Genomic DNA, 25,483 nt, shown 5'->3' on the forward strand with positions numbered 1-25,483 from the left:
CAGCAGCAGGTGACGCCGGCCGGCCGCGGGGCTATAAATAGGGGCGCGCGTCAGCGGCGGGAGCGGCGGCCGGGGCGCGGGCCGGAGAGCGGGCAGGGGCCGGCGGCAACATGGGGTCGCGGAGGGCCCCCGGCCAGGGCTGGGGCTCGGGCGGACGGGCTGGGGCGGGGGGCGACGGCGAGGACGACGGGCCGGTGTGGACCCCCAGCCCGGCCAGCCGCAGCTACCTGCTCAGCTTGCGGCCCGCCATCAGGTGAGTCGCGCCTGGGGGCCGGGCCGGGCGGTGCGTCGGGCGGGCCGAGGCTGCGAGCCAGGCCCTCGGACGGGGCCCTCGGATGGGCCCGGCGCGCCGGCCCGAGGAACCGCCCGGCCTCTGGGGGGCCCGAGGCCTGCGGACACGGCCAGACCGGAATGGCCCTCCCGGCTCCTCCTGACCTCTCGTGGCCCGTGGGCCTCGGGCCTTTGGCAATGCGAGGCTCCCGGGAGGGGAAAGGCCCTGTTCTGCGGTGATTTCCCAGGGCCCAAAGGCTTTCCTTATCTCCCCCACCTCACTCCCGCCCCATGGGCACCCTCACCCCATACTCAGCTACTCCCTGGCCTCGGATTCCACAGTCAGTGATAAGGAAAGCCAGAGCGGCTGAAATTCCTCCCCGGCTGGACGGGAGGGGGAGAGCGTTGATGGGGGTGGGGGGACAAGGGGAGCTGCTGGGGGAACCGCCCTGAGTGGGGGCTGCTTAGTTCTGGAGCGGAAGAATTCACCAGCAGGAAATAAACGTATGCAAGGACTTTGGTCTTCCCCAGGGTCTCCATGAGGGCTGGTGAGGTGAAGGGGTGGGATGAGGTGCTGGTTGGCCCAGTCTGAAGGTTCAGAGCTGTGGTTCTGAGGGAACCAGTTTCCCTGCTCTGTTTGGGGGAGTTGGATGCCAAGGGAGGGGTTGAACCGATGAGCCCTTTACTCCTCTTCCAAAAGTTAAAGAGGTGTGGATGCTTTGTTTTAGGAGCTAGGCTGCCCTCAGATGTCAAGACACAGATAGACAATAGAGAAAATACCGGCACTCAAAGGCACACAGACATACAGGGACATGTGCATTGCCATGGAGACTGACACTTCCTGCCCTCTCTGGGCAGTTCAGTGTCTCTCCAACTCCAAAGCCTATTTTCCAAAGGGAATTGTGATGGTTGGCTATTGGGATAGTGGTTGTGTCACAGCCCCAGTACTTGGCTTGTTGTTGGTTATGCAGAAAATAGCCACTCCTCTGAGAAGCTGTCTAGAGACTTCTTGTCCTCCATTCCTAAAACAGCACAAAAACAAGCATCAAGGACATTCAGGAAAAGTCCCAGGCACTTCCTCGTGGATTGGCTGAGTTCTGTTGACCTTGGAGTAGGAAAAGTTCAAATGTAACCGGAACCGGTTTCTGCATAAAACTCATCAAATGGTGTCACATGTCTAGGGCAGGACTGAGGGCTGATGTTAGTGACTGAGTCAGACTTGACAAGGCCCCTGGCTGCCAGGAAAGAATGCCCCTTCCTCCTAACCACTGGCTCTGTGGAAAAACTGGAATGAAATTTGGACATTTATTCTAGTCCATGGTAAAGTTGTCTTGTAGGAGCCTCGCACTTGTCTCACACTTGTCATAGTGACTTTTCTGGGCTTTTGCTTCCCCTGTCTGGCCTTTGTCAATACCAGTGGAACAAATAGAAGAGGGAATCAGGGCCTCTCTTGGAGACAGTAGTGATGGAGGGAGGGAAGGAAGGGTGGCTTGAAAATCTGGTAGAATGGGGACGGCAGGGGATCTGGGCTGTTAGGAAAAAGGCTGGAGAGTGGACATGGTGTGACCACTCTCTAGCTGCCTGGCTGAGCAGTTGTATGGTAGGTACATTTTAATTGCACATCTGAAGAGCACAAAGCAGTGTGCCAGCCCGAGAACAAAAGGTGGGATAGAAGTGGCTGGCTTAAGTCCCCTTGGACCTAAATGGGAATGCTCTTAAAAGGAGACTCTTTTCATCAAGTGTTTGGAGGGGGCCGGGCTGGGGCAATGGGAGAAAGGGTTTTCTAGCCCAGGACTGGGCTGGGTTTTGCCCCTGCCAGCCGGCCCCAGAGCCCCACAGGTCCTGAGGGACAAGGTGGGCCAGATTTCTCTTACCTCTGGAAAAACCTCTGCCAAAGAGGGGAGAATGTGAATGTGGATGGGGCTGTTTTGGTAGTGGGGGACTGAGGCAGTTCCTAGTTCTCTAGCAGGGCCTGACTCTCATATGGGAGCAGACAACCATACAGTCTTCTGTCCCTCAGAACAGCCTGACTGCCTGTGGGGATGGGAAGAGGGCCTAAGAGATGAAGGAAAAAGAGGGTCCCTTGAGAACTTTGCCAGCTGTCCCTGGCTCCAGCCCAGATGAGCCCTGTCTATCCCAGAGTCCTAACTGAGAGGTGAGTTCTGTTCTACTCACTCTTGGCTCCAACGTTTTCTGGGTCTACCTCTGTAATCTATCATGGAGCGCTTGTGAGGCATCATTCTCATGCGCCCTTGTGAGGATGGGATGCCCGTGGGAGCTGATGAACAGCTGGGCTTGGGGCTGGGCCACCAGAAGCCTTGGCCCAGGTCCAGAATCTTTCTCCCTCTGCATACCTCCCTTCCCCCTACCTCACAGCCATGGAGGGGTTTCCAGACCATACTCAACTCAAAGATATTTCCAATATCCATTGGGGTCAGAGGTCCAACACACAATAGTCTCACCAAACTGTAGGCCCAGCCTCCTAGGACAGCCAGCCTATAGGACTTCACCCCTATAGGAAGGTTGGGCATGGGTAGGCTAGATTAGGTTAATGAACTGCTGTTGGGTGGATGCAGTTATAGCTAACTAGCTTCTGAGGGACTCTAAGAAGTTCAGAAGTCCATGCCCCCTCATTTCTTGGAGGCCCTGGTCCAAGTGGGCTCAGAGGAACAGCAGAACCTATGATGTTTGCTGCAGGCAGCTTTGTAACACCTCTTCTGTTCTGCTTGGGTCAGGCAGGTTGTCTAGGACTTTCAGGGAAACTGAAGCATCAGGCTAGGACTGTCCCAGAATATATGAAAACCAGGAAAAATGGGAAGCCCCAGCTTTGATGGCCAGTCCTGGTTCCCCTCACTTATGCCCACTTTTCTCCTTTATGAAGAGACTTTTCCTTCCTGGGCCTTGATTTCCCATTCTGTAAAATGAAGGTAGCATTAAGAACTATTTTACACCTTTCTTTCCCAACATTTGATGCCTCTGATTCTGACCCCCTCAGCGTCAGTAAATGGGGAATTCGCTGCCTGGGTGCGAGCCTGAGCCTAGCTCTGGCCCAGTCAGCAGGGCACAGGCAGGTCTTCCACCTTCTGAAGGCAAGGTGCTTCCGTCACCCAGGATTCCTCCTGACCTGGCTAACAATGTAAGGGTGAGGCCTAGAGAAAGCAGGACAATGGGGCCAGGGAGCAGAGCATCACAACCAGCCCTAGAGAGAGCCAGGAAGGGGTCACTATCCTAGCTCAGTCCCTTGCCCACTTGTAGAACCTGTGGAACTTGTCATTTCCTCTGTGAATTAGAGAGCTGATTCTCTCCCTCTCCTTCCCAGGGAAGAAATCCAGACCCAACAAAGGAGAAATCTCTCAATTCTGAGGAGAAAGACAAAGGAAATTCATGGTCAGGGAAGAATGGAGTTGCCTAGTGCCTTGGAACCATGGGAAGTTCTGCCCACGCGGCCTCCACAGGATTTTCAAAGCTCTGAGCAAAGGCAGCTGCATTTTTGCTCTTTTCTTACCATCTTTTCGGGAGCAGGACTCTTTCTGTTTGAAAGATGCACTTCCTTTCCTTTCCTCCCTCCTCTTCCTTCTTTCTCTCTCTTTCTTGCATACAACAGCTGTTGAATACCCACTGTATGCCTAGCTCTGGGCTAGGAACTCCAGAAGCTACAAAAAGAGCCAGCTTTGAAGACTAGTGGCAGAGGGAAAGAGGGAGGGATTTCCAAGCAAGGGGGACAAAAGTGAAGGCTCAGAGGCCAGGAATGGACATGTCCATGCCAGCTAGGGACAGGTGTGGCTACAGGGGAATCTGAGTGTTGGGAAGTAGAGAACCATGGTTGTAGTGGGAGTGTGAGTAGATCAGAGAGGGCCCTAAGTGCCCAGTCAAGGAGTTGAGGCTCAATATAATATACAGTGGGGGGACACTAGCATTTTTTTCAGAGAGGTGGTGTGATATGAAGGCTGAACGAGAAGGGGGTTGAGGTGGTCATCAAATATGGAGCCAGGAGGGTCTGGATCAGAACACAATAGGAGGAGTAGAGAGAAAGGGAGAAAGAAGGGCAAGTCGTTTTTGCAGCTTGGGAGTTGGAGGAGAGGGAGGAGTCCAAAATGGCAGATTTATAGCTTTAGAGTTTGGCGTAGTGCTGGTGGTAACCACAAACCCAGGAGCACTGGAGCAGAAGCCGTGTGTTTGGGTAGAGGATGAGTTCGGTGTTTTGGTTATAAAGAGACAGGCTGTCAGTGGAGCTTTCTTGTGGTTAGAGATGTAGACCATGAGTGCCATTGAGCGGGCTGGGCTGCTGATAACGAAGGGAGAGTTGTTCTCTTGGTAGGGACAGCTGAAGGGAGTGAGTGTAGGTGGGGTGGCCCCTGAAATCTCCCAAAGAGCTGTGGGAGATAGTGGCCCCAGACACCACTGGAAATATTTGTATTAGGAAGGGTGGAGGCAGAGGCAAAAGTTGGCTCATATCAACCGGGCTGGATCTCCACTAAGGGGCAGCCCTGCATGGGTCCTCAGCCCCCAGTGGCCTATGCAGCCCCTACCTGGTGTCCACTTTCAGCTACCCTGGGCAGGAGAGATGATCAGGGCCTCTAGGCATAACGGGCCTTATGCTGATCTGACAGAGCTGGGTGCCTCCTGGCTCCTGCTGAATTAACTGCTTTGTTTTTCTCCTCTTCTTCACTCTCCCAGCTGGTTTGCCTCGAGTGGCCTCTTTAACTGTACTTTAACATATTAATGGGTGTTCTCCAAGCCACCTGTCTCTTTCCCAGCCTGTAAGGGGATTTCCAGGAATGGGGGCTCTTCTTCCCCAAAAGGCTGAGGGGTGAAGCAGGAGCTGCCCCCAGGCTGGTGTGCTGCAGCGTGGGGAAACATGCCCGGCAGCTGTGAGACCCCCTCTTGGGGGCAGTGACCCAAGTGCCTGAGACACACCTTTCTCAAAGTACAGCCCGAAGGGGCCTCCTTCCTGCCTAACCATTTCCCTGGGTTCTGCTGCATTTAATGAGCTCTTGGTTTCAGATGAACTGGTGTCCGGTGGTGAGGCCGCTTGCTAACTGGAGCAGGCCAACTAAGACAGCTGGTCCCTTTTAATAGAAAGGCCTCTGGGTCCCACATGGTGGCCGATTAATACTTTGCAGACTGTTGTTGATTTTGCCTCCTCCTCTCCTTGCTTTTTTGGCCTAATGATTCCATTTGCTGTTTTTGCTTAGCTTATCAAGCAACCGGTTGTCTCACCCCAGCTCTGGAAGGTAAACGCACATTGCATTACGTTTCTCTGACTGCTTTTTTCTTGGATCTGGGCACTGAGGGGCCTCTGGGTGACTGCTTGTGCACTAACCAGGCTGCATGGGGAGGGGAGGGGAGGGCTGGAGGGTGGGTGTGGGAGGGTATGAGAGGGGACTCATGTGAGCATGGATCTCACAGGGGCCACAGTTGATACTTGCATGGACCATTTGAAAGGGGTGCAGGGACCCAGAAATAGGCAAGGGTTCCTGAGATGCCTGCACCTATATCTCTGTGCCCCTGGGAGAGGCACCATGGGATCAGAACAGGGAGCCACCAGTCATGTGACCCACTTCTTCCCACTTCATCCTAGATGTTCATGGTTTTGTAACCACCTATCTAGGTTTGGCACCTTACTGTCTATCTTCTAACCACTTCTTAACATTTATTTTTCTTCAGTCCCTTAAGTTCTTTTTCTACCACCTGTTTCTCTGAATTCCCTTTCCTTTGGCTCCTGTCTGCCTCTGCAGACTGTGAACCGTGTGAAGTCAGGGAACAACATGTTAGTGCATTTCTGCATCAGCTTGTCCTGTGAATCTGCTTCAGAGCCAGGGCAGGGCCTGAGCAGGCCCACGGTCGAGGTTTGCCTGTGCAATGACTGTCTTCTTGCCTCCTGAGCTGGGGACGGCTCTCTAACCCTGGCTGAACTGACTATTATGATCAAAGTGGGAACATTTCCTGGCTACTTTCCACCACTTGGTTGGGCCTCATCCCAGACTCTGGTAGATTTAGGAAGAGCTGGCTACAGTTTCTTTTCACAGAGAAGCATTTCTGAGTAGCTAACTGGTCTACAGACATGATTAACACCTACCACGTATGTTTCCTTTGATAGGGGAGAATGCTGAGGATCCCTTGTTCTGTGTGGCCCAGGTCTGAAGGGGTGGAAGAGAGGGTATCACAACTAAGGCAAACTGGGGTGTGGTGAGTGCTGAAAGAGAAAGGACCTGGGAAGTTTATTTAAAGCAAGGTAAATGCCCAAACCTTAGGGCGTGGTTAGGTTCCTTTGAACGTCATGAAAACCAGTGATTCTGGTGTTCGTTAGGGGCACGATTAGGCTGTGATATCCTTGTGAAGTCACAGAGTTGGAAGGACTTGGAGTTGTCAGGGTAGGACCAGACCATTTCCAGATGTGTGGACTTTCTGGCTTTCCAGGGGACTGGAGGCAGCACCCTCTGGGTCCGTCCCACATCCGAGTGGTTTGGAGGATGGGGACAGAAAGCAGGTGACATTCAGTGGAACATGACAGTGTCTGCAGTGACTCTCCCTGTCCCCCCAAATGCATCCTAGACCCACTCCCCCAGAGGGCTTTCATCTAGTTATGCCTTTCAGCGGTTACTTATGATTTTCCAATGTAAATATTTTTTATAATATAGTTTAGGACCTAGTGTGGAAAGTTTGAGAAGATGTGTCCTTTCCCATTCAAAAAATTAACAAAATAAAATAACTACCTGTTGTTGAATATCTAGCATGAGCCCTTGTCTCTGCAAATTTTCTTGAAGCATAATTTCTCTGTTTTCTCACTTATCCAGTAGCTGAAATTTTTCTTAGACTTGCCAAAGTCGATTCATCCCTAACAGCCTAAGCTGAATATTAGATCCAGGCTCATGTTCACGAGCAAGATAGAATTCAGATTATGTAGGGAAAACATAGTTAGGGATGTTTTGAATTAGTTACAAAATCATAGAAGTCCAATGACTTTTGGCATGACAGTTTCTTCCAGAAACTGTTGGTTAGGATTTGGTATTCCCCAAAGTCAGAAATTGCTGTTAGTAGGAGACTAGCAAGAAGTGTTTTCAGATGTTATATTTCCTGAGTGTCAGGGAATTGATAGTCTAGGTTCTGAAGGACCCTCTGTTTCTCAGTGGATTAAAAGAGAAAGGGAAAGATGCTTATTAGACAGATGAGTTAGTTCTAGGTGCGAGTGTTGCAGGGCGTGTTATGGAAGTCTAACTGCAGACCCAATTCAAGTGTTCAGGTGTGTGAGAGGTTGAGATCTCCTTTCTGGGTAGTCTTAGTGGGGGAAGACTCCTGTCAACTCCCTGAAGACCCAGGCATCTGCGTTCCTTTGGAGAAATCATGGCTGGATCCCTATCAGTCCAGAAGTCTTACTTGATTCCGATGTTCTTTCTGGGACACAACCTTTCTCCTTAAATTCAAGTCTAGAATGATATCCACAGAAAAGATAAATTGAATGTGGAAGCCCTCCCCAACAAAGCTTAGGGTTGTAGCTCCTGTTTTCTTGTGTTCCCACAGACTCTCACCCCCGCTCCCCCCGGTGGAGAGGTCGTGGGCAGACACACGTTGCCCAGAGGTGACCACCCCCTCCTCCGAGGCACAGAGAAAGACAGCTTTGAATGACTAGTCTTTCTCACTGTAGTTCCTCCTGCTTCTCTTGACCCCTTACAGTCCTCCCTGCTGCTCACAATAGGGTGTGAGTTAGGGTGGGGGGAGGGCTGGGCACGGCTTGTGCAACACACAGCCTAGCTATGTGGTCATGCTCACGCCTAGGGGTGCACTGTGACACTGCCAGCCGTGAAAGGGTTTGGGCTGTGGTTTGCTTCCTGTGCGCGGGAAGAAGAGGACTGTAAATACTGACTAGTATTGGGGAGTCTCTGCTGGACTGAGTGAGTCCACAAATGCCCCTGAGTTCTGGAAGATGGACTGTCACAAGGGAACTAAAAGTCCTGGCTTTTGCAGGGGTGAATCTGTTTGTGGTTTGGCAGTCCTGCTGGTTGGTCCTGGAGCTGCTAGCCATGCATTCACTTGAGCATGTGGTATCCAGGCATGGAGCAGGGGAGCCGTGGCTGGCTTTCCACTGCAGATCCATAGCCTTGTTTGGGATCAGAATTCATTTGAGTCTCTCTTTTCTGATACCCCCAAGGAATTAGAGTCCACCTTTGGATCTAGACCCCTGGTACCAGCCAGCTTATTCTGTGTCTACGCTCACAAATGCAGGGGCTTTTCTGCTGAGCCCAAGCTTTGGGAGAGACCCCTGAGCTCCTAGGACCTATGTATCCTTGAGGGTTGGCTGGCTTTTTCCTCTTTGGCATGAATGGAGGCTCTGCTGTGCCTCTCCATCTCTGAGGCTGGGCCTGTCCACATGTGTCTCCCCCATGCATGAGCTTCCCTGGAGATGAAAGGTGGAGGGTGAAACAAGGCCTCCCGATAAGGATGGAACGAAATGCCAGGGCTGGTGGTCTGGCATGCTCAGGAGCCTGGCCCGAGGTCAGAAGCCTGCCTATTGTAATGGGTCTGGGTCAGGATTCCATTCAGCCTCTTGGTACCCTCCTTGCCGTTAACCTGGCCAAGAAGCCTAGGCTCCTTTGAAGAAAGACTGGCCCATGTGTTAGAGCCATGGCCACGGGATGACAGATGGACATGGTAAGATTTAAGCTGCCTTGGACAGTGCCAGGCTGTGGTATATTGTGGGGGAAGGCTGCTCTGAATAGTTCTTTGCCTTTCCTAGGAGCACCTTCTGCTCCATCATTGCACAGCTAACAGAGGAGACCCAGCCACTATTCGAGACCACGCTCAAGTCCCGGGCTGTGTCCGAGGACAGCGACGTCAGGTTCACCTGCATCGTCACAGGTAATGAGGCCATCTGTATGATCCACACCAGGGCTGCTGCGCAGAGCAGGATTCAAGGGGGCTGTGGGGACAGGCATGCAGGGGGTTTGGCTGTATGCACAAAACTGTGTAAGTTGGCATTTGTTTTCTTAGCTTTCTCTCCAGTTGAATCTCCCTGTGTGGGCTGGGGTCCCTTTCTCCTCCCATTCTGGAGCCACATATACTCCAGCTCTTCTTCAACACCTGTCTTCAGTAAAGGTTCCTCACCCTCAGGCATATATACATGACTGATGAATCCTAGTTCCAAGGAAAGAAGCTCTCCGCTGTAAGAGGTTTTCAAGGCCATCTCCCCAAATATCGCCATTTTACAATTGAGTAGTTTGAGGCTTGGGAGTCTCAAGCCTGAGACTTGATGTATAATGTGATGTATAATGATTCTGACTGCAGACCCTGGAGACAGACTGCCTGGCTTGGGATGCTGGCTCATCCCCTTTCCAATTATGTGATGATGAGTAGGTTACATAACCTCTCAGCACCTCATCTGTGAAGTAGGGATGATGATAGTGTGAACTTCATAGGGTTATTGTGAGACTGAATGCGTTGATACATGCAAAGCATTTGGAATAGTTCCTGGCATACAGTAAGTATCATATAAGTGTTAGAAATTAAGGCTATTATTATTTGTGTTTCACTGAGCTCCATGGTGGAATTTGAAGCCACAGTTTAGCAGAATAGGAAGCAGAGTGATACTCCTTGGAAAAGGAGGATAAAGGGGTCAGTACTGAGAAGCTGGCCCCGGGCGTTGCCCCTCCCCCAGACCTTCCAGCAGAGTCTCCCATTGCATCAACCTGACCTGCTCAGGGCCTGCAGAACTCACCAATGGGTGCCTACCCCTCCCGGCTGTGCAGCTACCAGTTCGAGGGTCCAGGTCAAGGTGTCCTCCAAGAATGTGTTTTTTCAGTAAATCAAGGGCATTGGTGTTTTCCAGCTGTGACATGCCCTGAATCCACGGTACTTGTCTGTCCTAGCCAGCTAAACAGCTTCTCTAGGATTGAGGTCCCCTGGGCAGTTGTCATGCTTACCTAGAACCCTCTGAGCTGCATGCTGAGAACACTGTCTATTCCAAGGGACACAGAGATGTGCCTGCATCCCTTACCTTTGTACAGCATAATATGTTTTGCAACATTCATTTGCTTCTGTTGTCATTGAATTCTTACAAAACCCTGTGAAGTAAGCGCTATTCTAGTCAAATTTTACAGAGAAGGAAACTAGAATAGATTAGGTGACTCGCCAGAGTCCACAAAGCTGGTGAGGAGGAGATACTGCTTTTTGTCTCTGCAGCATCCGATGCTGCTTGCTTCTGCCTGCGTCTCCTGTGTTACTGTGGCACTAACAGTTTTCTAGAAAAACCCGACTCTTTCACAACAACTCCATGCTTTTGCATATGCTATTTTCCCTATATAGAAAGTCTTTAATCCTTCTTTTTTAAAGAAAATTAATTTTTATTTTATCAAATTAATACATATACATAATTTAAGACTTCATATTATACTAAAAGGCATGTATCAAAATACAGCAGTTCATCCCTCTCACCAATTTGTCTTCCCAGAAGCAACTGTTTTCAGCTTTTAGCTGTTTCTTCTGGTGTATATACATTTCCATAATGTGAGTAATATGTGAATACTGCTGACTTTTGAGTCTTCACGCTTAGGTGCTATCTAGCCTTCCTGTTAGAGTAGATGAGGAATTAGCTCTCTTTACCATCATTTTCTCTGCTTCTCCTCACTTATCTTCTCAATACAATTATATCATAATTTTTGCTTAAATCAGTATTTACTACTTACCTTATTATGCCTATACAGCATTATTCATAACTGAACATTCTAGTATACTATGATTATATTTCTTTCTTCTGTTTTTCCTAAGGTTAGTACATTCCTTAATTTTTCATTTAATTTGTTTTTTGGTATCTATTGCTCATTTTTCTTACACCTTCTGATACCCTCTTTTTTTTTTTTTTTTTAATTTTTTGTTTATTGCAGTAACATTGGTTTATAACATTGTAAAAATTTCAGGTGTACATCATTGTACCTCTATTTCTGCATAGATTACATCATGTTCACCACCAAAATACTAATTACAACCCATCACCACACACATGTACCCAATTATCCCTTTCACCCTCCTCCCTCCCCCCTTCCCCTCTGGTAACCACCAATCCAATCTCTGTCCCTATGTGTTTGTTTATTGTTGTTATTATCTACTACTTACTGAAGGAAATCATACGGTCTGATACCCTCTTAATACAATTTTCTACAATGCCATCAGATTCTGTCAGTTACCTTCCTGGGGGATATCCCTGTTGGAGATCTCTGTTCTTCTTCTATCTGATCTGGTGGCCTTTTAGGCCTGAAACACAGCTGTTATCCTGGGTCTTCCCTTTGCCTTTCTCCTGGGTTTGATTCTGTTTCCTGGATCTCATGTCTTCTTTTTTCTTGGTTTACTCTCTGGCTTTATTGAACTACATCCTCGGGAAGTTTCCCCAGGCCCTAAAGGTGGTACAGCAGCAGGAGGCATTGTGATGACAAGCTCTCAGTCTGTCTCCTCTTTGAGTCCTTCTGCTCCAATATGACCCAGTTGCTCTCTGCATCTGGCGCACAGCTGATATCCTAGGATCTCCCTTCACCATCATCTTGTTGATCCCCCTGACCTCTCTCCTGTGATGGATTTCCTGTTTTTTGTATTCCACATTTTTCTCTGTCTCGATTTACATTTTTGTTTTGGTAACTTCCTAGGAAGAGTCTGTGGGAAGTAAATGTTAGACGGCTTGTGTCTGAAAATGTCTTTTTTTCTACTTTACTCTTGATGGAGAGTTTGACTGAGTATAGAATTCTAAATTGAAAATAATTTCCTCCAGAATTTTGAAGACATTGCTGCATTGCCTTCTTGCTTCCAATGTTACTGTTTGAAGCAGGAAGACAGTTTGATTCCTAATTCTTTGTATGAGACTGGTTTTTCTCTCTGGAAGCTTGTGAGAATGTTCTGATATTTCATAATGATGTATCTTGATATGGGTCATTCTGGGTCATGCTTGGACACTTTCAATCTGGAAACTAATGGCCTTTGGTTCAGGGAAATTTGAGGGTTTTTTTTTTTTTTTTTTGTGAGGAAGATTAGCCCTGAGCTAACATCTGATACCAATCCTCCTGTTTTTGCTGAGGGAGATTGGCCCGGGGCTAACATCCATGCCCATCTTCCTCTACTTTATATGAGACACCGCCACAGCGTGACTTGACAAGCAGTGCAGCGGTGCACACCTGGGATCCAAACCTGCGAACCCCAGGCTGCCGCAGAAGCAGAGCACATGCACTTAACCACTGTGCCACCGGGCCAGCCCCAAGAGGTTATTTTGATGTTGATTTCTTCCTCCCTTTTTCTCTGTTCTTTCTTTCTGGAACTCTGTTGTGTGGGTATCTGCTCCCCTGGACTCATTCTTTTATTTTCTTATCCTTTCTTCCCCTTTCATCTATTTGTCTTTTTGTTCTACTTTCTGGGAGATGTCCTCAATGTTATCTTTCTACTCTTCTATTGGATTTTTAATTTCTAAGAGCTCTTTTTTAATCCTTTTCTATAGTAGCCATTTCTTTTCATGAATGTAATATCTTTTCTTAGCTCTCTGAGACTAGTAATGATCGTTTTCTAAAAGTTTCCTTCTCCCTGCATAGCTTGTGTTTTTTCCAATTTGCTTTTTTCTATTTAATTGTTTTGGTCCTTAATCTTCTATTTATAGGCTTTCTTCAGATATCAAAGAATCAGATAATGATTAAGAGTGGGATACTAAAGAGCTGATTGGAAGTTCTGAGCAAGTAGGAGGGGCCTGAATACTTGGATTTTCACCGTAGGGTGATCTGGTAGCCACTGTTGGAAACTGATAAAATAAGTTTCATTAGTTCCTTCCTCTTGGACTAGCTAGATTCCCTAGTGAGTACTCTTCCAGTATCTTGCCTGGACAGTAAAGGTTTTCTGGGAGCTATGCAGGTTAGAGAGTTGAGTGGGCTCTCAGCATAAAGCATTTATTTTATGTATATGGTTCTTACATTTTTCTGTTTTCCATAAAGTAGTCATGTCCTCAACTGTGCTGGCTTACCCTCAGGGCAAAGTTTTATGTTTCCAGATACTAAACCTCACCTTTGGCCATGATGGGGAAGGAGCAGTTACCCAGTGGTATGGAGTGGGTGAGGGGATTCAGAGATCTGATTGTTTTTCAAGCAACTTTTAGCCTCTCCTCCTTCCCTTTACCCCTGTTCCAGAGGTACATTCAGATTGTTGTTGCGTTGATTGCTCTCCTTGCCTGTTCTCCTCTTCATTGTGGTTTTATATCTTTTAATAAAACTCTCTTTAGTTTAGTCTTAGTGGATTTTGGGGAGAGAGTGAAAATAGATGGTATGCTCATTCTGCCTTTTACCTAGAAGCCTACTCCTTCTTTGCCTGGCAAGTTCCTTCTCATCTTTCAAAGCCCAGCTCAAATAGCTCATCCTCCGGGAGGTCATTGGAGCATTTCCACGGAGAGCTCCTGCTCTGTGTTCCATGGCAGTTTCTTTGTTTATACATCTCTTCCGCCAACAAGACCATGAGATCTGTGAGGATAGAGCACACACCTGACACGTCATGCCTCTCTGGAGCAGGCACAAAGAAGGTGCTTGGTACATATTTGCCAAATGACCACAGAGAAACCTGACTTGCTGATGACAAAATCAGTGTCTTCCACTTTCCACACTGCCTGTTTATTTAAGCTGCATCTTTGGTACCTTGGCAACAGTAGCTGCTGTGAGGGCCTTGGACCACTTGAGAGATGCAGGCATCAGAGATGGCTCTCCCTTCTCTCCTTCTTCCATTCTGTCCTTTGTAGCCATGAACTCTGAGAGCAGCATGGAGAAGCCAGACATGAGTCTGACTTATAGAATCTTGGGGTATTTTATTGAAGACCCCCTGGGTCATCATGGGAGTAAGCTTTTCTCTGTTTCAAGCCCAGCCCAAAGGGCAAACTTTCATCCCTCAGTTGGCATATCACTTATGTCTCATGATGACCAGCCAGGGCCAAGGTCTTCTGCTCAGGAGTGCTTACCATGCTGAGATCTACAACACTACCAGTTAAGGCTATAAGATTTCCAGGGTTCTAGCTATCTCTAACATCCAAACCTTAGTCCATTGTTGTACCTAACTCCCTCCTTCCCCCTCCTCGCCCCCACATAAATAAAAAATCTCAGGTTACCTGAGTTTTATGTAGCAGATTAGGAAAGAGGTCTCTATGATCACCATAGTACACTGTAAATAAGCCATTTCCAATTAGCAAGGAGAAAATGTAGACTGTAGGAGAGGCAAAAGGGGGAGGGGGAAGGGTATGCAGAAAGATCAGAGAACAAAGGAAACAGGGTTAGAAAATGGGTCTCTGCAGTCTGGAAAGGTGGGTGGTGGATGGATCTGTGGCTGAGACTGGCCTCCGTGTGAGACTGGTGTGGTGATCCCGGCTCGTCTTTGTGGAGATAGAGTGACTACATTGTCTCTCTTCCTCCCACCCTACTGGTAGCGTTCCTTAAACTAAGCTGTGATGAGTCAGCCCCACCAGAGCCCTGTCAAGAGCAGGCGATGCTTTCCTGGTAGATCAGAACCTACTCCAGGTGAGGGAGAGGAGTCGGTGCTGCTTCCCCTGCTGGCTGAGCTGTGAGGAAAGCTCTTGGGGGCTTGGAGGAATAATGTACAACCCTGAGGTTCTTCCCTCTCAGAGTGGGCATATGGGGGGATAGTGGGCCTTGACTGGGCCTTTTGGCTCCTGTCCCCCAGGGGCCCCTCTGGCCAGAGTGCTACTGTCCTCCTTGAGGCTGCCCATCTCTGTCCAGCAGAGTGGCCCCCGTCCCCCACTCTCCTCAACTCTGTTGTAGACTCTGTGTTGGGGTGTGTGTGTGTGTGTGTATGTGCGTGCGTATGTCGGGGCAGCAGGAAGAAGCAGCAGCAGCAGTGGCTGGACAGAGGGACTGAGCCTTTGGATAGAACCAAGTTCCTAAAGAAACATTTTTAGAGAAATAAGTCTAATATAATGACTGCTGGGCCGGCCCCGTGGCTTAGTGGTTAAGAGTGTGTGCTCCGCTGCTGGCGGCCCGGGTTTGGATCCCGGGCGCGCACCGACACACCACTTCTCCGGCCATGCTGAGGCCGCGTCCCACATACAGCAACTAGACGGATGTGCAGCTATGACATACAACTATCTACTGGGGCTTTGGGGGGAAAATAAATAAATAAATAAAATTAAAAAAATAAATAAATAAAATAAAAATAAAATACAGTTCATGTTATCCATGGGACAAGGAAACATTTTCTTCCCAAATAAAGTTGTTTCCAAAATCCATTGTTGCCGTGGATCCCAGAGCTGTCAGATTGGCCCCTACTTTGTGAAGAGGCACCAGAGGGTGGCATGGGGGCTGAGGCACCAGCCTTGGGGCTGTGGGGTCCATTCAACGTCCCCCTCCTTGCCCCATCCCTCCCCTTTGCCCCAGCCTGACTGGACTCAGATGACCTGGAGGCTGAGGCCCTAGTGGGCTGTTGTGGGTCAGGGAGGCTCTGGGCTGGGCCCTCGCAGGGGTGAGATCATCCCACGGGATGGTGAGGACACCTGTGCTGGCCCTGGCCACATGCACAGTGATGTAACCAGGGGCTTTAGCTCACAGTGGAAACATGGGGCTCGCTTTACAGTCAGGGCTGCCCAGAGTTTGTTCCTGGCTGACCCAGCTGCAGCTTTGCCTCCCTTGCTCCCTCTTCCTGTACATAGGTCCCCAGCATGCCCTTTGCTTTCCACCCCCACATTCTACTGTCGCAGTTCCTTCGTCAGGTGTTCCCGTCCTACCCACCTCTTGTTTGGTTGTTCGCTCATTCCCTTACTGATTCATCTAGCAGATTTTTGTTAAGTAGCTGCCAAGTGCCAGGCACTGTCTTAGGTGGTGGGGGTATAGCAGTAAAGAAGATAAGCCTCCTGCTCACATGGGACATAAGTCTAGCAGTGGAGACAGACAAGAAGTAGTCAGTTACAGTCTCGTGATTAGTGTTGTGAAGAGGAAGTGCAGGCACTGAATCCACATTTTCTGAAATTCTGCCCACCCTTCAAGGCCAGTTTAAATGCCACTCATGCCATAAAGCCTTTCCTGATTCCCCAGACAGAGGTGCTTGCTCCCTTCTCTGCACCCTGAGCACTTAGTGCATTACTTCATTTATTCATCTATAAATGCTTAATGAGTGTTGATTCCATACCAGCCACCATGTATTCTAGGAACTGGGACACAGCAGTGAAAAACACAGATAAGTCATGGAGCTGACATTTCCATGGCCGGGTGGAGGGGATGGACATAAACTAACAAACTCATTCAGGTAGCAATGCATTCTCTGAGGAAAAATAAACATGGTAAGAGGGAAAGAAGTTCCAGGGAGAGAGAGTTGTTGTGTTACACAGGCAGGCAGGGAAGACGTCTCTGAGGAGGTAATGTACAGAGACTGAAAGAATTGAGGTATGATGCTCGCATGGTATGTTGGAGGCGAACCAGCAGAAACGTGTGACTGGGGTGCAGCAAGCAAGGCAGAGGAGATGAGGCTGGCACGGTAATGGGGCCCAGATCGTGAGGGCTGTAATGAAATGGGAACTATGGGAGTGTTCTGAGTAGAGGAGTGCCATGGCCTGACTTTATTTTAAAAGGCTTACTGTGGCTGCTGTGTTGAGAACAGGCTGGAGAGAGACCAGGATGGAAGTAGTGAGGTCGGTGAGGAGGTTATTGCAGAAATTGAGGTGTGAGGTGATGGTGATGGGCCAGGCTGGTGGTGGGGAATGGCAAGAAGTGATCAGATTCTGGACATATTCTGAAGAGAGGGCCCATAGGATTGTCCGATGTAGTGGACATGAGAAAAAGAAAGGAATGCAAGATTACCTCCAGGTTTTTGGCCTGAGTCAAATTAGAAGGATGAAGTTGCCATTTATTGAGATATATAGGAACTGGCTTGGACAGGGGAATAAGAAATTTGGCTTGGGATATGTTTGATACCTATTAGACCTCCAAGTGGAGATGTCACGTACATAGTCAGAAATAAGAACCAGGAGTTCAGGGGAGAGGTCTAGGCTGGAGATACAAATATGGGAGTCATGAGCGTACAGATATACTTAAAGGCCACAGGACAGGATTAGATCCTCTAGGATATAGGGATAGAGAATGGAAAATGGTTCTGAGGCCTGAGCCCTGGGGCATTTAACATTTACAGGCCTAGGTGGTGAGGGGGGATGGGTGAAAGAGATGAGGAAAAGTGGCCAGTGAAGTAGGAAGAGCACTCGGAAGGAGTGGTGTCCAGAAGCAAGTTTCCAGAGGAAAAGGTTTCAGGAAGCAGGGTCAATGCTGATAGATTGGGTAGATGAGGCATAAGAATCGCCAGTGGCTTTGGCAATGCGAGTCATAGGTGACCTTGACAAGAGCAATTCTGGTGCAGTGGTAGGTACAAAAGCCTGACTGGAGGAGAGAAAGTGAAGACAGTGAGAGCAGACAACTCTTTCAAAGAATTTCCTATAAAGAAGAGAGCAGAGAAATGGGGGCAAGAGCTAGAGGAGGATGAGGGGTCAAATGACGTTCTTTTTAAAGAAGGGAGACAGTGCAGCAGGCCTATATGCTGACGGTAATGATATAATAGAGAGGAAACGTTTGATGATGCAGGAGAGAGCAGAAATAATTGTTGGAGAGATGTCCTTGATGAGAAAAGAGGAGATGGGATCCAGTGAGGGCAGCTCTAGATAGGCGTGCAGTTTATCCAGACAGTAGAGAAGGCAGAGCATGTGTGAACAGATGAGGGGGCATCCCTGCCTTGTGTGGGGATCTGTCTTCTCTCTTCTACTGTACAATAGGTTCCCTGAGAGCAAAGACCCTGTCTGTCAAGCTTCTATATCTTCATAACCCTAGCTTGGCAGTCAGAACATACTTAATGTATGTATTTGAGGGAATATATATTGAGTCTTTGATTTCTAATAAATATTGCAAATCAAATTGGTATCAGCTTAAGAAATGAAGCAGAATTCATTGGTAAGTCTAGATGGGCTTCTTACGGAATTGACAAGTAGTGCAGCTGTGCCCAGGCAAGGAATGGAGCCAGGATTTGGAAGGATGTTGGGAGTCTCTCTGCCTCCCGTCTCTTATTCTATCCTGAACATCAACTTCATCTTTCCATCTGGCTACAGACCAGCTTTGTCTGCTTCTCAGTCCATGTGATAGAACATGTTTGTACCCCTTAGAAGTTATATTTCGAGACACAAGGGTAGACTGTCTCTAGGTCCTAATTCCCAAATCCTAAATCAAAGAATTGGATTAGATCAACTGATTGGGTGTCCATTACTGGACCAATCAGCTATGTGGCTAGGGAGGCAGGGCCATGTTTCTCTAACAGTTGGAAACTCTCCTTGTGGGTAGGGAAGTCCCTCTCCTTGAGGGCTGGAAGTCCCCAGAGAGGAGAGGCTGGAAAGACACCTCAATCGGTCTCATAGCAGTGAATGAGTAGGTAGATAGGTGTTGATGGGTGGCTAGATGGATGATGGATGAATGGATGGATGGATGGATGAATGGATGAATGGATGGATGTTTCAGCTGTGCCATCAAATAATACTAACAGCTCAGGATCCTGGAGTGAAAGAAGGAGGGCTCTTGGCAGTGGTGTTGGTGTTGGGGTATTGGGGGGAGACTTCTAAGGATAGAACTCTTACTATAGTTGAGGATGTAGAACAGACTGCTGAAGAAAGGAAGCTTATTACTACCAGCCAAGGCTTTCTGGAAACTCCTTGCTTCCTTTCTTACCAGGAAGCTAGGAAGTTTCTCCTCCATATTTGCCTTCCAGCTGCTGAAGAGGAATAGTTTTCAGCTTTGACAGGCCTAGCTTCTAAAAATAAGCTGAGCCATATGATAGCCCTGTTCTTCCAGCAAGCCTGGGGCAGGTGGGCTGGTCCAGTCCTTTCAGGTAGTCTAGAGAAGCCATGGCATCCTTTTCTCTCCTCTGACTATTTTGGAACTGGTCTTCCTGCAACCCAAATCTCCTGCTTCCTTCTTAGGATACCCGGAGCCAGAGGTGACCTGGTACAAGGATGACACAGAGCTGGACCGTTACTGTGGCTTGCCAAAATACGAGATCACTCATCAGGGCAACCGCCACACACTGCAGCTCTACAGGTGAGGGAGAGGGGCCTGTTCTACTTCCTCTGCCCTCCTGAGGGTCCTATGGCCCAAGCCTGCCCTCAGAAATGGAGTCAGCTGGATGAAGATGCCCAGGCAGGATCTAGGAGTAGAGGGCAGGGTTCTGCTACTGAGTTGAACTACCTGGTGAACTGTGTCTGCTTGCCAGTGTCGGGGATCTCCTAAGGCCAGGGTGGGGTATTTCTGACAGCCAGAAAGCTGAGCTCAACCAGAGGAGGTCCTGACCCATAGAAACATTTTCCATGAGGTCAGCTGTCAAAAAAAGCTCCTGTGTCATCCTTACTTCACAAGGGGCTGTGTGGGTCACCTGCTTCTGAAGGGAGCTGTCCTGGGCCCCAAGTCTAATCCCTTCTGGAACAGCATGACCTTGGTCAGCTCCCACCCTCTTGCTGGCCTCAGTTTCCTCAACTGTAATGGAGAATGTTGGATGTGGTGATGTCTGAGGTGGGGCATGGCGCTCAGGGTAGGACCTGCAGGGGGTAGTACGGCATGCTCAACTCTGAGAGGCTCTGGCTGTGGGGATTGGGAGCCTCTCACCTTCCAGGAGGGGAGAGTTGGCATCTCATGCTCCTACCTCTAGGTGTCAAGAAGAAGATGCCGCCATCTACCAGGCCTCTGCCCGGAACACCAAGGGCATTGTGTCCTGCTCTGGGGTCCTGGAGGTGGGCACCATGACTGAGTACAAGATCCACCAGCGGTGGTTCGCCAAGCTGAAGCGCAAGGCTGCGGCAAAGATGCGTGAGATTGAGCAGAGCTGGAAGCACGGGAAGGAGGCTGTGGGAGAGGCAGACACTCTGCGCAAGCTCAGCCCTGACCGCTTCCAGCGAAAGCGGCGGCTGAATGGGGCTGAGGTGCCAGTGCCCTCGGCTCCTACCAGGGAGGCTGAGGACGGGACCCTGGTGGCTTGGCAGGGGGGAGAGACTGAGCCTGGTCAGCATCCAGGTTTGGGCCTGATCAACAGTTTTGCTCCTGGAGAGGTAACCACCAACGGGGAGGCTGTCCCAGAGAATGGGGAGGATGGAGAGCGTGGCCTGTTGACATACATCTGTGAGGCCATGGAGCTGGGGCCTCAGAGAGCCCCCAAAAAGGAGTCTCGGGCCAAGAAGAAAAAGAAAGATGAGGAACCTAAGCAAGGTCTATGGAAGCCAGAGTTAGAGAATGCAGCTCGAAGCCACCATTCTTCTGAAAACCGTGTCCCCAGTTCAGACAAGCCTGACTCCTGTGGGACACACAGGCCGATGGACATGGAGCAGGTTCAGACCCAGCCCAGAGGCAGGGCTGCACGGGGGCCTAGGTCCTCTGGAGTTGGTAACACCAGGAAGCCAGCCTCTGCTGTGGGCACTCAAGACCAGGCCCAGAATGCCCCCGCCCCTGTCCCAGGCCCAGACCAGGAAATGTATTTCTCCCTGAAGGATTTGTACCTGGAGAGTACCCTGGCAGTCAGGCCTCAGAGGGAGGAGGGGTCCCAGACCCCAAGTGGCAGGGCACCTGGGGAGATGCCCTCAAGAAAGGTACCCAGTGAGGCTAAAAGTGAGAGGGGGCCTGCTGCCCCTGGCCAGCCCACGCCCTCAGCCCCTCAGCCGAGTAGGCCTTTCAACAGGAAGAGATTTGCCCCTCCGAAGCCCAAAGGGGAGCCCACCACCAACAGCAAGCCTGATTCTTCCCTGAGTCAAGCTCCAGAACCTGGGGCCCAGAGCTTAGGGAAGGCCCCGCCTCAAGCCTCTGCCCAAGTGCCCACACCCCCTGCCCGGCGGAGACATGGCACCCAGGACAGCCCCCTGCAGGGGCGAGCCAGCCATAGAACTCCAGGAGAGGTAAGTGTGGGTGTTGGGTGCCTGGAGGCCGCTCTGGGAAGCTGACCTCATGGAAACTCTTGCTGCAACACCTCGGCAGCCAGAGAGCAGTGTGCTATTTATAGAAGGGGGTGGGGTGGGGATGGAGTGCCAGCCAGGAGCAAGGGACCACAGGCCTGGCTCTTACCCCAGCCAATCCCCATATGCCAGGTATGAGGGCAGCACAGCCTGACTGTGACCCTCTCCTCTGACAGCATCGGAGTTCATGGCCAAGGGGACTGTGCCCCAGAGGGAGGTGGAGGAAGGTGATGTTCTTTGGGGAGGAAAGGGCCAGTAGAAAGTTTTCTGTGGGCTCTATTGAGTCAACAGTGTTTCATGGGGGACACTGAGGAGCAGGAGTGTGCGTAGTATGCAGTGGGTGTCTACCTGGATGCTCATTAGAAGATTTTTAAAATGTCAAATCTCTAGGAAATTCTGGTTTAATCTGGGTTTTTATCTAAGATTTTGGAGTCAGGTATACCTATGTGCAAATCTGACTATCCTTAACATTGTTTGATCTTGGGCAAGTCTTAAAATCAGAATAATAATAATACCTACTTCATAGGGCTGTTGTACGAATCAGAGTGCTTAGCACAGGGCCTGGTGCATAAATAAATAGCAGTAGGTATAAGATATTACTGTTGTGGGGCCAGCCCCGTGGCTTAGCAGTTAAGTGCGCATGCTTTGCTACTGGCGGCCCAGGTTTGGATCCCGGGCGTGCACCGACGCACGGCTTCTCCGGCCACGCTGAGGCGGCGTCCCACATACAGCAACTAGAAGGATGTGCAACTATGACATACAACTATCTACTGGGGCTTTGGGGAGAAAAGGGGAAAAAAAGGAGGAGGATTGGCAATAGATGTTAGCATAGGGCCAGTCTTCCTCAGCAAAAAGAGGAGGATTGGCCTGGATGTTAGCTCAGGGCTGATCTTCCTCACACACACACACCACACAAAAAGATATTACTGTTGTGGGAGAGAGAGGCAAACTGTTTTACCTGGGAACAGGAGTGCCATCATTTTCTGGGGATCAGGTAGCCAACAGAGAAAAGATGATGTTTTGTGTGGAGACAGGGGTAAGGGATATCCACTATTCGAAGAAAGAGGCAGATGGGTGACAGCATTAAGGAGTTTGATGGGAGGAGAAAGAGAGGGAGGAGTGGGATTGAGAGGATTGACAAAAGGGAAAGTTTGTCCCATTTGGCCAGTGTTTCTTGTTTCAGGGGGCAGAGGGCAGGCAGTATTTCACAGGAGTTTAGGGAGACAGTGTTTTATAGTGGGGTAGAAAGAAGACAGTACTTCTTATGAGTGGCAGAAAGAAAAAGTGTTTCAAGAGTGGGGGTGGGGTGGATAAAATAGATGGGATATACTTATACCAAGAAATTATTGGTTGTTTATCTGAAATTCAAATTTAACTGGTGTCCTGTATTTCTTTTTGCTGAGTCTGGCAACCCTAAGTGGAGACAGCAGTGGGGTGGGAACTAAGATGAGACTGTTTCGTGGGGTGGAGGAAGCGGGAACTTGGGTCCCAGGAAACAGGAGGGGCAGCTGAAAGCAGTGTTTCACAGGGGTCGGGGCAGAGGACATAGGGCTTCTTGGAACAGTGAAGGGAAACACATGAGGGACAAGCTGCTACAGCACCTCATGGAGGGCCGAGGGAAAGGATGCTTCATGGAGAACAGGGAGGGGCTGCCTTTCCTGGGGAGAGAGCTTTCATGGGGGAAGGAGGGACCAGTTTCGAGGGTGATCAGGGGAAATGGTTTCGTTTCAGTGGGTGCTGAGGTTAGTCTGTCAGGACAGCAGTTCAGAGAGCTTTGGCGTGGGGCAGCCCTCAAACCAGATTCTCTGGAATCTATGCATGACCTCACCCCCATGCTTGGTCTCAGGAGATTTCGACAGCTGGTGTGGTGAGTTCCTAGTGGCCCACATGGGTCTGCTCCATGTCCTGACAGCCGGCCTTAGTGTAGGGATGGCCCTCATGGGCCCCTAGGGAGCTCATTTGGGAAGTGACCAGGCTGGCGGCCAAGTCTGTGGGTGAATCTGGCTTCTCCGCCCACAGTGGTGGGGAACACCACAGCCAGGACGGCTGCACCCTCCTGGTAGGGCCCTCTTTGCCTTTCAAAGGTGAGAGGAGAAGGCTCTGGCGGTGTAGGCACAAGGCTGTCTGTGGTGGTTCCACGGTTCCTGCAAAATGCTTGTGAGGCTTTTATTTTATTTTTTTATACTTAAAAAAATTGTGAAGGGCTGGCCTAGTGGCACAGTGGTTAAGTTTATGCGCTCTGCTTCAGCGGCCTGGGGTTCACAGGCCCGGATCTGGGGCGCGGACCTATGCACGGCTTATCAAGCCATGCTGTGGCAGCGTCCCATAGAAAGTAGAGGAAGATGGACACAGATGTTAGCCCAGGACCAGTCTTCCTCAGCAAAAAGATGAGGATTGGCATTGGATGTTAGCTCAGGGCTAATCTTCCTCGACAACAACAACAAAAATTGTGAAATGTATCATACATGTGAAAAATGCATTTAACATCTATGTATATTTTGAAGCTGCTGCTTTTTAGTGGGTGAATTTGATTGGTTTTTCATATTTTCGTTCTACCAAATCTTTTATTAAAAAACTTTATTTTTCGGGGCCGGCCCGGTGGTGCAAGCGGTTAAGTGCGTGTGCTCTGCTTCGGCGGCCCAGGGTTCGCAGGTTCGGATCCCGGGCACGCACTGACGCCTTGCTTGTCAAGCCATGCTGTGGCGGCGTCTCATATAAAGTAGAGGAAGATGGGCATGCATGTTAGCCCAGGGCCAATCTTATTCAGCAAATAAGAGGAGGTTTGGGATTGGATGTTAGTTAGCTCAGGGCTGATCTTCCTCACAAAAACAAAAAACAAACTTTATTTTTCTGGTTATGAAAGAAACACATGGTCATAGTAGAAAATATGGAGGGAAACCCTGAAGATTCAAAGCAGAAAGTAAAAATTCACCTATAATTTTACCATCCAGAGACATCTTGGTGTAGCTACCAATCTTTTCATATATGTAGTTTTATTATTTTTAAATTTAATTTGCACTGTTATTCTGATTCAGTTTTATATCTTGCTTTCTTTACTTCTCGTTATTTCATGGCATTTTCTCATGGTTCCTAAAAGTTATCTGAAAAACTTCATTTTTAGTGATTGTATAAGATGTCACAATATGCATATTTTAACCATTTCTTCCATGGTATTTATGCTCTCCTTCCCTATATTAAGGTTAGTTAAATATTAATCTATATTTTTAAATAACTTTTGTTGTTTGAATTCCTTCATTTGACTTAAATTAATCTGGAATTGATTTGGGCGTATAATGTAGCGTCAGTATCTAGCTCAATTTTTGGTTAATAAATAGGTAATTTCCCCAATATCATTTGTGAAATATTCAACCCTTACCTATTAGTTTATGATTCTTTCTTTGTATACTAATTTTTATACACACTAAAGCCTATTTTAGTTTCTATATATACATCTATCATAATCCATTAATCTGTTTGTTGATTCTTACAACAGAATGATCTTGTTTTAATTATTGTAGCTTTAATTTCTGCCAGAGTAACCCTCTCGTACTTTTAAAATTTTTCCTAGCTATTCTTTCTTGTTTATTCCTTTAGAAAAACTTCAGAATAATTGTTTGAAATTCTCTGAACTCCCAATACCATTGTTTTTTTACTTTGTACCTTTACATTCACCATTTTAAAAAACTACTTTCAAAAGAAATGATGAATTATTTTTAACTAGATCAAAAGCCCATAAATCCTTTCATGGAAAACTAAAGTCAGATTTGCACTTTCAATGTTCTTTGAGTAAAACTTGCTAGATATATATTTTTAAACAGCTTTACTGAGGTTTAATTTATATACCATAACATTCACCTATTTCAAGTGCACAATGTACACAGTTCAGAATTATGCAGCCATTACCACAATCCAGTTGCAGAACATTTCCATCACCCTGAAAAGGTCCTGTTCCTTTTTGCAGTTACTTCTCGTTCCCATCCTCAGACCCAGGCAATCTGCTTTCTGTTTGTAGACCATTGGTATTTTGATTGAGATTGCATTAAGTATAAGAATAATTGGGAAAAATCAATATCTTAACATTTAGCTTTCTCATCTGGGAGCATGATATTTATTTCCATGATTCAAACCTTCTTTTTTTTTACTTCTTTTTAAGTCCTGTTGTTTTCTTCATGTGGGTCCAAGATGTCTCTTGTTAAGGTTAGGTACTCTAATGCTCTCTGCTTCTGGGATATGATGCCGCTGCTCCCC

The 25,483-nt window shown here is 48.5% G+C and overlaps 1 protein-coding gene across 6 annotated transcripts in view; it reads left to right on the forward strand.

Annotated features, from left to right (window-relative positions):
* ALPK3 (alpha kinase 3) overlaps nt 1–25,483 on the forward strand; it is a 48,985-nt gene continuing 23,502 nt past the window's right edge. The window contains exons 1-7 of one of the 6 annotated variants that reach the window (XM_087428997.1): nt 181–253; nt 2,291–2,425; nt 3,590–3,748; nt 5,466–5,504; nt 9,005–9,126; nt 19,223–19,340; nt 19,945–21,178. In XM_087428997.1, the coding sequence (XP_087285123.1) occupies nt 2,391–2,425; nt 3,590–3,748; nt 5,466–5,504; nt 9,005–9,126; nt 19,223–19,340; nt 19,945–21,178 (1,707 nt within the window). In that variant the 5' untranslated portion in view covers nt 181–253; nt 2,291–2,390. Of the gene's footprint in view, nt 254–2,290; nt 2,426–3,589; nt 3,749–5,464; nt 5,505–9,004; nt 9,127–19,222; nt 19,341–19,944; nt 21,179–25,483 lie in introns of all 6 variants that reach the window. The other 5 variants (XM_087428999.1, XM_087428995.1, XM_087428996.1 and 2 more) reach the window with 5 other exon arrangements.

This window comes from Ceratotherium simum, chromosome 3 (genome assembly GCF_057802395.1).
Source record: "Ceratotherium simum simum isolate JZ-2026a chromosome 3, ASM5780239v1, whole genome shotgun sequence".
NCBI lineage: Eukaryota > Metazoa > Chordata > Mammalia > Perissodactyla > Rhinocerotidae > Ceratotherium > Ceratotherium simum.